This window comes from Cydia pomonella, chromosome 1 (genome assembly GCF_033807575.1).
Source record: "Cydia pomonella isolate Wapato2018A chromosome 1, ilCydPomo1, whole genome shotgun sequence".
NCBI lineage: Eukaryota > Metazoa > Arthropoda > Insecta > Lepidoptera > Tortricidae > Cydia > Cydia pomonella.
The window spans coordinates 25,127,122-25,143,180 of NC_084703.1; the positions used below are offsets into that span (position 1 = coordinate 25,127,122).

The following is a 16,059-nucleotide window of genomic DNA, read 5'->3' on the forward strand; positions in this document are numbered from 1 at the left end:
AGGTCGATAATAGCGCTATTGGTTGATAATTATCGCAGTCGCTTTTATTACCCTTTTTGTTGATGGGTTTTATTACTGATAAGTATTTTTAACGCGTCAGGAACAATAAATTGGTTTATAGCACTATAATCCTTACAAATTACGATGTTCCTAATGATCTTTTATGTAATCAGTTGTTGATGTTTTGTGAATTTTGTGAGTAAAGAAGAATTTGAGTACAGCGGTTTGAAGATTTTAGTCTGTCTGGTGCACAGAAAAGTACATACAAATTTGTATGCAAAATTGCTAAGCAAATAGTATTACTGTCTGTACCTAAGGTGTATAATGTGTCTTGACTGCAAGTGTTCTTTCATTTACTTCTATGAAATTCTGCCACTAGAACGTATTACAGTAGGTCCTCGATATATTGGTATTCGATGTAAAACAAGTTGTCTGTCGTCTGTCACAACAAACGTTGTGATAAGCGAAAGAACATATGTTTTAACATAAAATGAGTTGATTAAAACCTGTGAAGAAGGGCAATACTTTTATACTTGAAAGCATCATACGTATCCCCAGGAAGAGGATCACGAAGCGGGCCTTCAAAACATAATGAAATATACATTTTTTCATTTAATTTGTAACGAAACAACGACGAGGAAAATTAATCGAATACTGTACATAAAATACACAGACAATTCTTACTATTTTCAGTAAAGTAAAAGTCAAATGTGTTTAACATTAAAAACGAAAAAATTCCGCACATTGGTAACTTTATTATAGTAAACATTTCAAAGCAATAATCTTTATTTTGTTTTGCTCAATATTTGACAGCTCCCCGATAGTTGCGAACGCTAAACGACGCTGCCATCGTGCACGTTCCCAATTACCACACTCTGTGGATAAGAGGTGGTGAAAGCAAAACTATCCCCATTCAATAGTCTCCTTGTTTTATTTGTAAATATCGGGTACTAAGTTCATGAACAGAGGCAGAACAACATTATTGTCTTTATGAAACAATACAACCGTTTTGTTCAGATGGAGTAATTGGACCAATCGCGAACAACAATGTGCCTGTTTCAATGCAATCGAACTCATTGGGACTCATGCAATTATTATTGTTCGCGGAAGACAATCCACTCTCCACTTGAGCCAATATCTCCGTAAGTTTCAACGCTGTGACAAAGCCTTGTTTTCCTGTTAATACTTCGATATTTTTCTACATATAGGTACATTTATTTATAGAAAATAAAGTAAATTTGCTAAAATAATACACACTCTCACAAAACATTTAATATTACTTTTAATTCATTGCCTGTGCAGCTGTATAGAGGTACAAGGTGTAACAAAAATAGTGGGGATCGGTTTAGGGACATTCGGTGTCGTGTTCTAATAAGGAAATGGTAGAAATAGTTATTTGTTTTACAAGGAGACAAAGTTGTTGTTTAACCACTCGTGCTAATATTGATACCCGAGCAAGCGAAAGAAAATTGAATTATGAGCGAAGCGAGTGGTTCGAGAATTGGAATCTTGAGCGTTGCGAAGGTTTCAAGATACGAGGGTTAAACTAATTGCCTCGTGTGAAACACAAAATTTTTCACCACACCAACACAAGGTAAATACGTACTATGAAATATCAAAAAAACCAAAACGAAATCAAATCCAAATAAGAATAAAGAATAAGAATAATAAGAATAGTTTATTTTCTAATAAGTATTACCTACAGACATCCCAGATAGCATTTTAGACTTGGACCCGCCTTGCAACAAGTTTGACGTATCACAAGTGAAGGGTTGTGACAAGTTTGCGATGACAAGTATGTACACTTGACGCAAGCCTGGATCAAACCTCCTAGTTTCCCAACAACAAACTTGCAAGAAGTTTGTTTTGCAAACTATGTGCAATAATGACATGTTCGATTTGCATCGTGTTTGTTTCGACAATTTATATGCAATATTGACATTGTAAACCTTACATATTTTTTGTTTTAACAAACTATATGCAATACTGATATTATCAACCTCGCATGATGTTTGTTCTAACAAATTATACGCAATACTGACATGTCAGATTTACGTCTTTTTTGTTTCTACAATTTATATGCAAGGCTAACATGTCAAATTTGAATGATGTTTGTTTTCATAAACTATATGCAATAGTAACATCTCAGCTTTGCATAGTGTTTGTTTAACTAAAGGATTTTTCGTCACAATCGAGTGCGATGCTGGCGAGGCGTGAGCGAGGCGCGTCGCTGAGGTCCGAATGTTAGCCTCACGTCGTGACACGAGGCACAACGGTGTGTCGGACTGTCGGTGTCGCGCCCGCGCCGACGCCCCGCCGGCATCGCGCTGGAGTGTGACGAAGCCTTAAACTAACTAAATAAAACAAATTATTCATGGGTAATTGTGTAAGATTTTATTACAGTATTTATTAGGTATGGAACACAACATATTATTTTACAGTACATATGGTGCTACTTTCCCGCACGCGTGCGGGAATGAGCACTTTCTGTGCATATGTCGAAACTTTAAAGACCCATATACAGTACATATGGGTCGTTGTACGATACACGTGCGAATCAGTAATTCGCATCTAGTGTCGATTTCAAACACTCCCTTCGGTCGTATTTTAATTTATCACCACTCGTTGCGAATTTCCTATTTTTTGCACTTGTATCGTAAATAACTATTACAGTACATATGGGGCTACTTTATAGCACTAGTGCGAGAAGTAGCATATTACGTTACTGTGTCGAACATTTAAAGGGCCATATGTACTGTAAAACGTTGTACGATACATGTGCGAATAGGTAATTCGCAACTCGTGTCGATTTAAAACACTCCCTTCGGTCGTGTTTTAATTTATCGCCACTCGTTTCGAATTTCCTATTTTTCGCACTTGTATCGTAATGTACTATTAAAGCACTATTGGTTAAACTGACTGGTGTCAGTATGCAATAATAATATATAAAGAGTACCAACATACAGTATTGTTACTTAATGCACAGACTCGTTATTTATCCCTTAATAAGACCCCAGTTATACACTGGGGAATACATCTACAGTAAAAAAACCTAAATAATTAAAAAAAACACGTGGTAAATATATGCACTCTACCTATTAGTACACTTGATTTGACATATATTCTCTATTAAAACAGTGATATGATAACTCACCTTCCTTAACAGGCGTAGTGCATAAATTGACCACTTATTGCCGTGGATTTCTTAACACCAAAATTAAATACTGATGAAAAAAGTAAGTATAAGGTACGAAAGCAATATATATCAACTATATAATAATGGTTTTCTCAATTGAAAATGCTGAAGGATTCTTCCATTTTCTCATATTAGCTATGTTTAAAATATCGCCTCTGCCTTTATAAGGGTTATGCTTGTCTGTTTAGTCTTTCTGCCCTGAAACAAATAAATAATATTATAATGACATGCCGTTTTTACCACATACCAATCGACTTGAGGTATATATCATAGACGCATTAAGGTTACCTACTTTATACTTATTTTTTTAGGGTCAGAAAAATAACAGTCAAACGTGGGCAGTTATTTCAGAAAATTGCGATGCAATGAAGGTAAATGGGTTTGTTTGCCATAATTTACTTTTCTATCGACACCGGCCTTAGAAACTAGGGATTTTCAAAGCATTAATCCTTACAGTAATTCTTACCTTCTTGTTGTCCTAACTTTAGCCTGATTCAGCCAATCGCTAATTATTTCTTTCAGGTTTTCTTCTGTCGCATCTTCGTAAACTTTCTTGCAGATTTCTGAATAAAAAACGATTTGAATTTACTTGTGCTTACGAAATTTTAAGCAGGCGTATGGGAAAGGTATAAATAATACTTTTTTAATATAATTATTATGATATGAGGCCGTTAATGTCAAAGTCGGTGTTGAGATACTTTAATGTTAGGAAATTTGGTCACAAAATATACTTACGTAAGATTATTTTACAGGTTTCTGTCTTTAAAAATGGTTTTTTATTGGAGTTCTTCATTTGTTTTCCAGTTAAGGAATATAGCTCGGCAACTTCGTCTTGTAGTATTCTTTTCAACATATTAGTGGTTAGACTTCGAATGTTTCTACCGCCAATACCAGCCAAAAATGATACCTATTAAATAAAAGTTACAAAATTACAAGATAAAAAACAATACATAAGTGTCGGACATAAGTAGACAAGTGTATACTGTATACTCACAATTGCCTGTTTGTTCCGGACTATTTGTAACTGGTCATTGAAATGACAAAAACTCGCATCATCCTTTACTGGAAGAGTAGCTAATAATTCAGAAATTTCTAAATTATCTTGTGTATATGCATTAAAGCTATCTGCTGTATGTGTCCCTAAAAGTATGTCAACTTTTCTATTCAATTCAGACATTTGTTTGGCCAAGTCAGTCACGACCTGGATTAAATGAGCCTGCTGCATGCCAAATTGTTTGCTTACGGAGCAGCCTACAACAATAATATGTAGTTAGATGGTGTCACAAGGGAGCTAAATTACATTTATGGAGAAAGCGTACATAATAATCCTTGACAAAGTAAAGCTCGCTACGCTCGGGATTCTAAAATAGAATGCACGATGAAAATACTTTTTCTCCACTCCACCTCGGAAAGGCGCTCTTAATATCCTTTAATAAGTGTGTGGAAAGTTACGTTTTATCCACATGTCCGAATATCATATCCGAATGTAACTTGATACAAATTCTAACAACAACAATATTATTCATTTTCTGCGATAATTTTGAATGATAAATATTGAATAGCAATAATTTTGATTACATTTGCATTATTTAACAGCTTGTATTTTCCTCGCATTGTTGTGGTGAAAAATGTTGTATTGCACTCGGCGGCAAAGTTTGTTCAACCTCTCGTGCTTTGAGGCCCTCGCACGCTCAAGATTCCACTTTTTGAACCACTCGCTACGCTCGTGGCTCAATTTCGGAATATTTCGCTGCCTCGGGTCTCAATATAAGCACGAGAAGTTAAACAACAACTTTGCCCCCTTGTATAATAAATAACTATTGCTAGGTACCATGCCTATACTTTTTACGCCACCTTTGAGGAAAATAAAAGACCACTAAGACAATCAATACATCCACCATCCACCTGACATCTGTCATTCAACATCCGTTATTTGACGTCCGTCTTCAGACATTCGTCATCCGCCATTCGACAGTCATCCATCATCACAGACTAGATCCAAACACCGCTATATGAAGCATATGGAGCTCAGATTAGAAGCTAAGACCGCGAGGTCACCACAAATATAGGAGCTCTTTTGCTTATAAAATACTGCGCCGTGAGCCGCACAATTGAATTGATTCCTGTTCTAATTTATGCTACAACAACATGAAAATGATATTTGTTATTAATAAGGTCACAAATTAGTATATGGGAGCGCCCGTGTGTGGTGACCTCAAATAGTGTCGCATGCTCCGCGTCTAGTGGGTAAAAGAGATCCGTGTCCATCATCTTTCGTCGTCATCGTCATCATACCACAAATCACAATGGCCGCAAAGGTAAAAATTAAATAATGTAGCCCTAGATATTTTCACAGCACATATTCATATCACCACATTTCACAAACCAAGAGCAAAGTTTTTGCTACTCATGCCGATTTTAGTTCGTTGCCATGCTCACGATTCTGAATGATCATAGCTCGCTACGCTCGTGATTATATTATAGAATCGGCACTCGTTGCAATTACTAACTTTGCTCTCCTATTGCACAAATAACTATTTCTGAATAGGTGATGTGAAGAAATATTCTATCTACATCTAATCTAAAAACAATGACGAAAAAAACACATACCAGAGATACCGTTCGAGAAATTATTTGTGCAGGCTAGAGTATGAGTGGGACTACATACAATGATAGAGTTTCCATTTATTGCCCCATGGTTGTTAACTTCTGCACAGTTGTTAAATTCTTCAGGCACAATGTCTGCAACAAACACATAAAAGTCAAACAAAAAATTTAGTTTCTACAAATTATTTCTAAATCTGCTAAAAATGCGTATCAGATAAGCTGTCACACACGGTGGGTAGAGAATGTAGAGATTTAGGGTGACTCCCTTAAAAGTAGCTACCAAAGCTATTTTTATTCACCCAACACGATTAATAACCAAAAAAGAGACAGAAAAACGGACTTCGGTAAAAAAAATCAGTTTCAAATTTTATTTCTACGTAACCTCCTCGGGATCCTTAAAATAGACATGGTCAATATACAATAAACCAATTACCATATGCGTGGTCTTCAACTCCACTAGAACACAGATGGCCTTCTAAGTACAGCTGGGTTGTGTTGACAATTCATCTCTTTAGAGGAATTACTGGCATTTTTATTTGTGTCTGCTACTAACATGGCACTTATTTTAGGTTTAGGAGGAGTTGGATATTTAACTAAATCATTTTCTTTTTTTTTAAATATTTGCTGGGTTTTTGACATCTTCATAATGGGGTATTCATCTTCTGAGTTAGAGTCTTCTGGCAGGGATATTTTTTTTAGTCTTCTTTTTCTTTTTCTTACTTCCTCATCAGAATCCAAATTGGAAGTTTCCTCTGCTTTTTTCAAATGGAGACGGGCTTCGCTATAATTTTCTGAAAGTAAAAATGGATTCAGGAAAATTACGAAAAATATATATACGAGATGGTATTGTTTTTAGGGTTCCGTAGCCAAATGGCAAAAAACGGAACCCTTATAGTTTCGCCATGTCCGTCCGTCTGTCTGTCTGTATGTCCGAGGCTTTGCTCCATGGTCGTTAGTGCTAGAAAGCTGAAATTTGGCATGGATATATAAATTAATAACGCCGACAAAGTCATACAATAAAATCTAAAAATTTTACGTGTAGGGTACCTCCTCTACACGTAAAGTGGGGGTGAAATTTTTTTTTTTGCTTCAACCCTACAGTGTGGGATATCGTTGGAAAGGTCTTTCAAAACTAATATGGGTCTTCAACAAACATTTCTTGGTAAAGTGAATATATTCGGAGATAATTGCTCCGAAAGAAAGAAAATGTGTCCCCCCCCCTCTAACTTTTGAACCATTAGTCCAAAAAATATGAAAAAAATCTTGGAAGTAGAGCTTAAGAAAGACATTAAATGAAAACTATAGCGGATATGATCAGTTTAGCTGTTTTTGAGTTATCGCAAAAAGTTTCCCCTTCATAGTAAAAAGACGTACACCCACAGTTCATCCCTTGGTTAACAATCTACCATACTTTAAGCTCCAGTTTAGCTTATTGTGATGGAAGAGTAACTACGGAACCCTACTCTGAGCATGGCCTGACATGCTCTTGGCCGGTTTTATTTCCTTTTCAGGTAGGTCCGGAACCCTAAAAATATATGAAAATTTCATACCGTAGTATTTTAGAATTTTTATTTTATACTGCGGCCATTTATCCTCGGGTTCAGCTTTCCTTTTTAACAATTTGTCTTTTAATTCTTCTGTACGTACATTAGGGTACGAACATAAATTTTCATTTATTACCCAGTTTGATGCAATTATTCCTGGTGCATCAGCCTCGTCCACAAATGTAACGATGGCAAAATGAGCCATTATAAAGATTCTGAAAATACATTACAAAATAAGTACCTATGAAGCATAGCTAAATTGACCAAACGAAATAAGTAAGTAGTAACGATTTTGTCAATAATTCTGGGAGTTTTTTCGACTATAAGCGGTTGCGGTGAACATACAGGATGGTTTTTTTAATGGGTCAGTATTGGCAGCTACTCTAATCCCATGCCCCTATAAGAATATTATCTTAGCGGGTCTTAAGATTTTTTTAAATTATAACATTGCAATTTTTATTTTAATGTAGGCAGCAACAAAATTGGTTAAAACAAAGTTTTTTTAGTGCCATCTGTCCTGCTTCCATCAGGGATTTCATAGAGACCAAGCCATGTTAAGGCAAGGGCACTAGGAAAAACACAAATCAAAGAAAACGTTTCCCATACATTGTGAAAATGCTCTTTTATTACTTCGGTCAATCACTCACATACTCATATTATACGCTTTTTAAAATCATAATTTTGTATGAAGACATCACAATGGGGAAGGCAAATGTTAAAGGTTTTGATAGATGCCACCAGCATATGTTTCCCCAGTATCTAGTTTTGTTCTATGGGATTTCAGCCAAATCCCAAACTAAAATTTGACGGGGAAAACCTACGCTGGCGCCATCTGTAACAATACTCTGATGCTATTGGATTACTAAAAATCACGAAAATCAAAGTTACTATTTTTTATACATTTTTTCACTTATGAAGACATGCTGCAAGCTGTAATGAATCACAGAAATATCCTTATGCGATTAAGTGAATAACCTTGTATTTTTAGCTAATGTATGGAAAATGTTTTCTTTGATACTAGGTGGCTTTCCTAGTGCTCTAAGGTTGGTTTCTTGATCTTAATCCGTGATAGAAACAGCGAATGGCATCAAATGTGTATTTTTAAATAATTCAATTTTCTCCCTGACTGTGCATTATTCAAAATTATTTAAATGTCATAAATTAAAAAGCTAAAAAAGGTTTCCTAAAACTATTATCGCGTAGCGGCACGGGGGTTTAGCAGCTACATACACTTGCAGCAGCTACATCCACTTCTACTATAGGACTAATATATAGGACTAATTTCAATATCGCGAATAAAATGTTGGGTGTTTCATACACTTCGGCTCTGCAAAAGCAACTTGTATTAACAGTTTGACCAGGGGCATATTTCTCAAAAGCTTGTAACTTGTATTAACAAGTTACAAGCTTTTTAAAAATAGGCCCGGCTTGATATCCACATACCTGTAGTAAGTAATCATCCACTTTGACAAAACCCACAAGGCTAGTAAAGGATAGGACAGGAACAAAGGACATTATGGATTAAGACCTATGAATGCAGCATTTTGATTGCGACATGGTGATCATGAAAAGGGAGAAGAACAACTTTTCCCACAATATCCGACACAGGTTTTTCACATAGACTCATTTTTTCTTTTACTATATTAATTCCTATACTAGAACTTTCTATTAATGGTGTACCAAAGAAGTTTTCTTTAGTTGCAAACTCTTTACAGAGTATAACCATGCTCTGTACATTATTGGAAAACACTATGTTGCATACTGCTACAATATTACCATGTTTTAAAACACAATATGAATCCGGATGTGCTGTTTTTATTACAAAAGATTGAAATTTAATTGAGCTGAACTGCTGTAATTTATCACACCCTGGCAAAAGCAAGCCTGATGAGTGAGGTTTTAAAAATATTGGATAAATAGAACCACAAGGTAATATGTTTTTAGTCCAAAAGTTAGAATTACTCATTTCCCCGAACCTCTTAATTATTTGCTGAAGAGGTTTGGCCCCTTTTCTGATATTCTTTTTGAACCTGTAAAAAGTTTTCAAATGGAAATGCTGCACAGGAATCAAGTGCACCAAATTCATATACATCATCACTGAGGTGTACAAGACCATGTAGATTATAAGTTGCCATTTGGGCGCCATATAAATTGATGAATGTTTTGACAAAATGTTTTCTCAAAACATTCAGTGATGCAACCATCACACTCAGGAAATGTCATTCTGTTTTCCAAATAAACACCAGGCTGTCTGCACTTTGTACATGAATAATAACCTGTGTGTCCTTTGACTCCTAATAGAAAAGATTTTGCCGGAGTATCACAAACAAAACCTTTAATAGCAACTTTAATGTTTTTTGCCGTTAATAGTCAAACCCGAGTTAATCAATTTAGCAACTTCAGAAATAAATTCTTCCATAAAAGATGTGCAGCTAATAGGTTTTTTAGGGCCACAATACACACCAATAGGAAACACAACCGATTTTATTGCAGGAACATTATAGACAGAACCCAAAATTGGCCAAAACTCCATTGTACTACTTTTAAATAATGGTAACCCATCAATGCTGATTAATAGAAGAATTTCATTATCATTTACACTAACAAATTTCAATATTTCCCTCAAATTTTTCTCCAAACCTATATGAGAGTAATGTCCTGGCTCAACAACTCGACAGATAACATTTGCCGGAGTCTTAAGTAATGATCTAGCATCAGCTGGCAAATCAAAACATTCATGATCTTTTAATATATTCAGCAATTCATTAGTAGCAACATGGGTTATTTGATTTTTGATAGCCCAATGTCTCAAACTATTTTTAAATGATTCATTCATATCAATTGGATTAACCTGGTCATCACTATCACTATCTGATAAAGGCTGTTCATTAATAAAATTATTAAATGCCGAATAATCATTATAAGCTGGAGTATTTTGTTGACTTGGAGAGGAATTGAAATGGTTTTGAGGAGGATGGGAACAATGTCAAGAGGAACCCGGGCTATTCAAGTCAAATTCGTTCTCTGCCATTAGCTGCACCACCTGACGAGAGTTGTGATGAGAAAACAATATGTTTTCCTCTGTGTGGCTGTCATTGGTCGAAATATTATTTGTTTGTGTGTTTTGTGCCATTTCTCGTTTTATTCTCTTTAACTGTCCCTGCCTAGACATTAGGACAAAAGGTTTTCGAGACATGTTCAGTTCTTCCTAAAGAAAATAAAAAATAGAAAATAAGTAAATATCTCTAGAAGCCGTCAGATTTTTAACTCTAGTCACCAATATCATTCCATATCGACTCATAGTAATGTTTTTGTACGCCTAGCATATCTTGGCATGTGACGCGCGAATTCATACTTCAAGCGTGACTCGAAGTATAAAGTAAATACGCTACAACCTGTAGGCCTAGCATATCTTACGTTGTACCCTGAACTCGCGCGTCAAAAGTCAAGTTATGCTAACAGGCAACACACACACAGTGAATCCTTCCTTAAAGCATCACCTCTGGGGTTGAAGACGTCTAAAGGCTAAAATGATATCTGCTTTCGTATAGATAGGCCGTATTCTCGTTAAAAACAACAAAATCGTTACATAAGGAAATTAAAGAATTTAACCTACTTACCTACTATGTCCAGTAACAATAAAAACTTTATCACAATATTCACAATACCAGCTTCATGCAGCCTCAGCCATCTTGTCTCGACCGCCTCTGCTGCCTCTGCTGGAGTTTTTTTTTTTTCTTCATAAGGATTTTGGGCGGTAAATTGGTAATAGCACAATACGGCCGGCGAACGGATGGAGCTGTCAGGTAGACGCTAACCGCGCTATATACTGGACCATGATATTAAAAAACGGTCAAAGTTTTGTTAGACAAAAAAGTGCTCTATTTTTTGATACTTAAGGTTTAAATTTAAGAACCTCATAATACGTATTATTAAAGCAAGTAGCGAAAGTTGCGTCAGTTCAACAACGAAGGATGATTCACGACGCTTACCGAACACTTGCGTAGCAACACGAATCGATCGTCCATTTTATGTCTGACATATTATTTATCGTTTAGTAGTACTGAAGTTAGGGGTCAAATTATATTAGACATTGAGACGATTCAAATAATTTTTTTTGAAATGTGAACTGCATATCGTCTTTGTTTTGGGTTTGCGAATTGGCGGCATGGCGGGAATTCGTACAATAACCAACTAATCAACTATTAATGTATTGTATTTGTCGAAAGAGTACGAAATTTCGCTTGTTTTGTTTTAATTAATAATAAAATAATCATAGAAACAATATTCATATATGGAATCAGATATTTTTAGCATACTTACTTACGCCATTCAATAGATTTTTCTAGTACCTTGGAAAAATATAGTTAGCAATGGTCTTATTTAATTTTTGCCTAATCATTTTAGGAATCCTTTCTAAGATCAATTACCTGGTAACTTATAAAGCAGGTAACCAATAATTAGGAATACGGCAAATATTAATCCTTAAAAAAATAATAATATTTAAGTAGGTACATTAGTAGCAAGTTCTGGTCAAAGTACAACATATTTTCGGTATCTGAGGTACAACAAAGCAACTTTTTAGACAAGTAAGCTTCGTAATAGCACTTCCAATTGAGATTAGGCTGAAGTAATCCTACCATCGAGTAGCTAATTACTTATTTAACTTTAACCCATATATTATATTCTTTTTTTTTTATCTGTTAGCAAAACATGAAATCATCATCCTTGATGTAGGTACTTAACATTCGATATACTGACTTTTCATAAGACAATTTATATTTTGATTTTTTTCTTGAGATACCGACCGCTTTCAAGTTTCGTTGATAGCTTGATTTTGATGATTAATAATAACGTTTCAAATAATATGAATGAAGTAGGTATTTCAATAACCGTGGCAATGTGGAAATATTGCCAACTGTCCGAGGTAAAACTAGGACCAAGGTAAAAGAGTTACTTTAAATCAATACAAACTTAAATCTGAAAGATCATCATCCGTTTGCAGTAAAATTGAAAGATCATGTAGGTATTGTGTCCTTTTGATGATAATAATTATGTGCATGTAGGTACGTAATTTTACTAATTAATAAAATAATTTTATAAAAATTAACTTTGCAGCAACTTTGAAAAATAATTAAAGACCATGTTTCCAACTTAATGTTACACCAAAGTTAACAGCAACTTTAAACCAAACACGGAAATAGTATTTTATACAATCTTAATACAATAGAGAGCTTTTCAGTCGAGTACCGTGTTTAGGCAACGAAGCTTGCTGAGTTGCTTAAGTGAGGTACGAGATTGAAAAGCCTGATTATATCACTATTGTATACAATACTTATTCTACGAGCTAATAAAAATAGTATTTCTTTTACTATAAAACCTAAATAAGTAATGAAAATCGGTAAGTAGTACAAAAGACAAAAACGCGCGAGCCTCTGCCCGCCCGTCCCCCGTTCTATGGGAGCGCGGCGGCACGTGATTGGTCTATTTTTTTTTATAGTTGATTACAGCGTATCGAAAAAATTTTGTACACTTGAGTTGGGAGTCCATATATGAAAAATATGCAATTATAGTTTTGTATAAGAAATCTTAATTCAACCATTACAGTCGACGAGTAGAAAAATCAACTTTGATACTTGAAACATCATCAAAGTTTGCAGCAATTTAGAATTTTTTTTTTATTAAGCTTGCAGTTTGACGTTACACCAAAGTTTGCAGTAGCTTTAAAATAAATTTGAAAGATCATTTTTGCAAATTAACATATCAGCAAAGTTTGCAGCAACTTTGAAATATCATGCTTGCCACTTGAAAAAACGTCAAAGCTTGCAGCAACTATAAAAATAATAATAATATCATGTTTGCAACTTGAAGTCACAGCAAAGCTTGCAGCAATTATAAAACAAACTTGAAAGACCATCTTTGCAAATTGAAATATAAACAAAGTTTGTAGAAACTTTGAAACAAATGTCAAAAATCATATTTGCAACTTGCAGTATCTTCAAAGTTTGCAGCCATTTTGAAAGATTATATTCGAAACATGAAATAAAATGCAAGATTGCGACAATACTGCAACATATTTGAAGCATTATATATCAAATTTATAAGTTGCTCCAAGATTGATACAAGCTTGCCTTGTTACATTTGACGTAGCAATTTATAATCAAAGAAAAATCATATTTGCTGCAAGGTGATCTGCTATCTGGGATAGTTACCAGGGGCCCCCGCACTAGGTTACACCTGTATCGCGGGGAACCAGTTACGCTTGTATAACAGAATTACGTTAAGTACTCACATAATGAACCTAAAACTTAAACATTTAATACTTAAAACTAAAATTAAGATAAGCTAGGTAAAATTACAGTTAAGTGATACTTTGTACAATAGCTTCTGTCTCAGTGTAATTAAGCGATTGAAGTAATTTAAGAGTAGTATTTTTAGCCTCATTTACAGAGCTGCCTTTTAAAGCACAATGCTTAAGAATGGCGTTGTAGGTTGCCGCCCATATGTAGTCCCCGAAACGTTTAGCATACGCGGATGATACTTTTGGTACTGGTAAATGAAAATTTTAAGGAGCGAATTGTAACAAGTCAGTTATTTGGACGAAGTATGCGTAAGCATAACTATTTTATGCAAAAACAGTTGACGAACAGTTAGAACCTTCGCTTCAGCGTAGAGATCGGATGTTGGGAATCGAAAGGGTTTCTTAAACATTACTTTCAACACGGAGCGTTGGGCTCTTTCAAGTTCCAGCATCGTGGTTTTAGGTGCTCCACCCCACACTGTAATGCAGTAACTAATCAGTGGTTGGCATAACGCAATGTAAACCATTTGTATTAACGGCTTGCAAGCCGAATTGCGAAGTTTTTGAAAATGAAAATGGATGTTTAAGACCTAGTTTTTCGTCTACAAATAAGCCTAGGTACTTAATGACATCTATACGCTGGATATGATCGCAGTTACAATGGTTAGTGGAAGAATCATTACATAGGTGAACTTTTAACTTGAGTTCAAAAGATGGTTTTGTCAAGGCAGTTTTATGGAAACACATGAATTTGGTTTTGTCACTGTTTAGAGCTAGAAGATTAATATGAAACCAATGCGCTGCAATTCTCATGCCGTGCTCTGCTGTAGCGATAACTCTTTCCCAGCTTTTGTCATTAAAAAGAATAACAGTGTCATCAGCATAACAGATGACTTCGGAATTTGGAATATGGAGTTTTAAAATATCGTTGATATAAATTGTGAAAAGGGTGGGGCTGAGAATGCTGCCTTGAGGAATGCCGAACTTAATAAGCTCCTCTGGACTTTTGTATGAGTCTATTTTGACTTGCTGTCTTCTTCCAGAGAGATAACTTTCAAACCATGACAGCGGGACGCCACGTATACTAATGTTTTGCAATTTCTGGAGGAGAATCGGAATTGATACTGAATTAAATGCCTTAGCTAGATCCAAGAAGACGCCAATGCATTTTAAATTGCTGTATAAGTAAGGGGAAACAAAGTTGACTAGAAGGGAAGTGGCGTCTTCTGTGGATTGATTCTCTTGAAAGCCGAATCGTCTATCAGATAGTAGAGCAAAGTTTTCCAGGTATTTAACGAGTCTTGAATTTACGAGCTTTTCTAGAATTTTGAAAAATGCGCTAAGGAGGGATATGGGCCTATAGTGCCCGGGAATGTCTTTTGCTCCAGCTTTGTGAATTGGGGTAACGGAAGCAGTCTTCCATTGATCAGGAAAGTAGCCTGAGCTTAGGCTAAGATTATAGATATAAGTAAGTGGCTCACTGATGGTATACATAATAAAACCCGACTTTATGATTCCACAGGTACTACTGAACATAACGAAAAGTTGGTCGTTTTTCTACCTCAAATGGCGACAGTTGTCTCACTGGAGGCAGTTGGAGAAGATCGCCAAACAACACTATGTGAATTCAAAATATATGTTTGTTTTTTCAATCGTCATTTAATTTTAATAATTTTCTGTTTTCAGTTTCTCCCCCTATCAAGGCAATTTTATTGAAACTGCTTAAATAGCGTCGCTGGAGGGGGTCATAAGTTGCCCTTCCTCTTAATACCAAGTAGGTTGGTAAGAGCACTTTAAGCAATGTAAATGCAGAACAGAAAAAAATCGGCAAAATTTGTACTAATTCCCGGCTAAATATTACCCATTTAAGAAATTTGACCATTTTATTGTAGAAAAACCAGGTTGACCTTCAACTCACTCCATGTCGTTGCTCCATTCTTGGTCTATTGGATTTTTATATTTTAAACATAGTAGTAGTAGTAAAATACTTTATTGTACAGAAAGAAACATAAAACAGGAAAGAACATACATCATTTGTACAAAGGAGAACTTATCCCATACTTACGTTCTCTGCTGCGGTATTATAGACGCAGTAGTCGCATTTTTATCACATATACACATTTATCATTATATGTTATGTCAGGCGTCACTTTCGCTCTTACATACTTGTTAGAATGTGACAGGCATGACATGGCGAATTGGTGACAAATGATAATTCTGATTGTTCTCCGGAAAATTATTGAAACTGATTCACTTTAAAGTCTTTAAACATTTTTCTGACAGCTTAGGCACAACACACATTTGACCCAGCAGCAAATTTGATCAAGCTCGCTCGGCGCGAATTTATCAAGGGGCCGGCGGCGCAGGCTTACCTATGCTATTATGCTGATGTCTGCTATTGTAATCTTAGT

At 35.4% G+C, this 16,059-nt stretch overlaps 1 protein-coding gene and 1 long non-coding RNA gene across 2 annotated transcripts; both read right to left on the reverse strand.

The window, feature by feature from the left end:
- Positions 1-2,368: 2,368 nt before the first annotated feature.
- Positions 2,369-6,442, reverse strand: LOC133529244 (uncharacterized). The gene is made up of 7 exons (XM_061866936.1): positions 6,357-6,442; positions 6,237-6,259; positions 5,807-5,938; positions 4,191-4,447; positions 3,932-4,103; positions 3,663-3,759; positions 2,369-3,394 (listed from the first exon to the last, which is right to left on the reverse strand). The coding sequence occupies exons 1-7, from the start codon at positions 6,440-6,442 to the stop codon at positions 3,367-3,369; spliced, it is 795 nt and encodes a 264-aa protein (XP_061722920.1). The 3' UTR covers positions 2,369-3,366.
- Positions 6,443-6,670: 228 nt separating this feature from the next.
- On the reverse strand, positions 6,671-11,623 carry LOC133518695 (uncharacterized). Its single transcript, XR_009799512.1, has 3 exons — positions 10,968-11,623; positions 8,791-10,555; positions 6,671-7,562 (listed from the first exon to the last, which is right to left on the reverse strand). It is a non-coding gene; the product is annotated as an uncharacterized LOC133518695 (long non-coding RNA).
- Between the last annotated feature and the right edge of the window lie 4,436 nt (positions 11,624-16,059).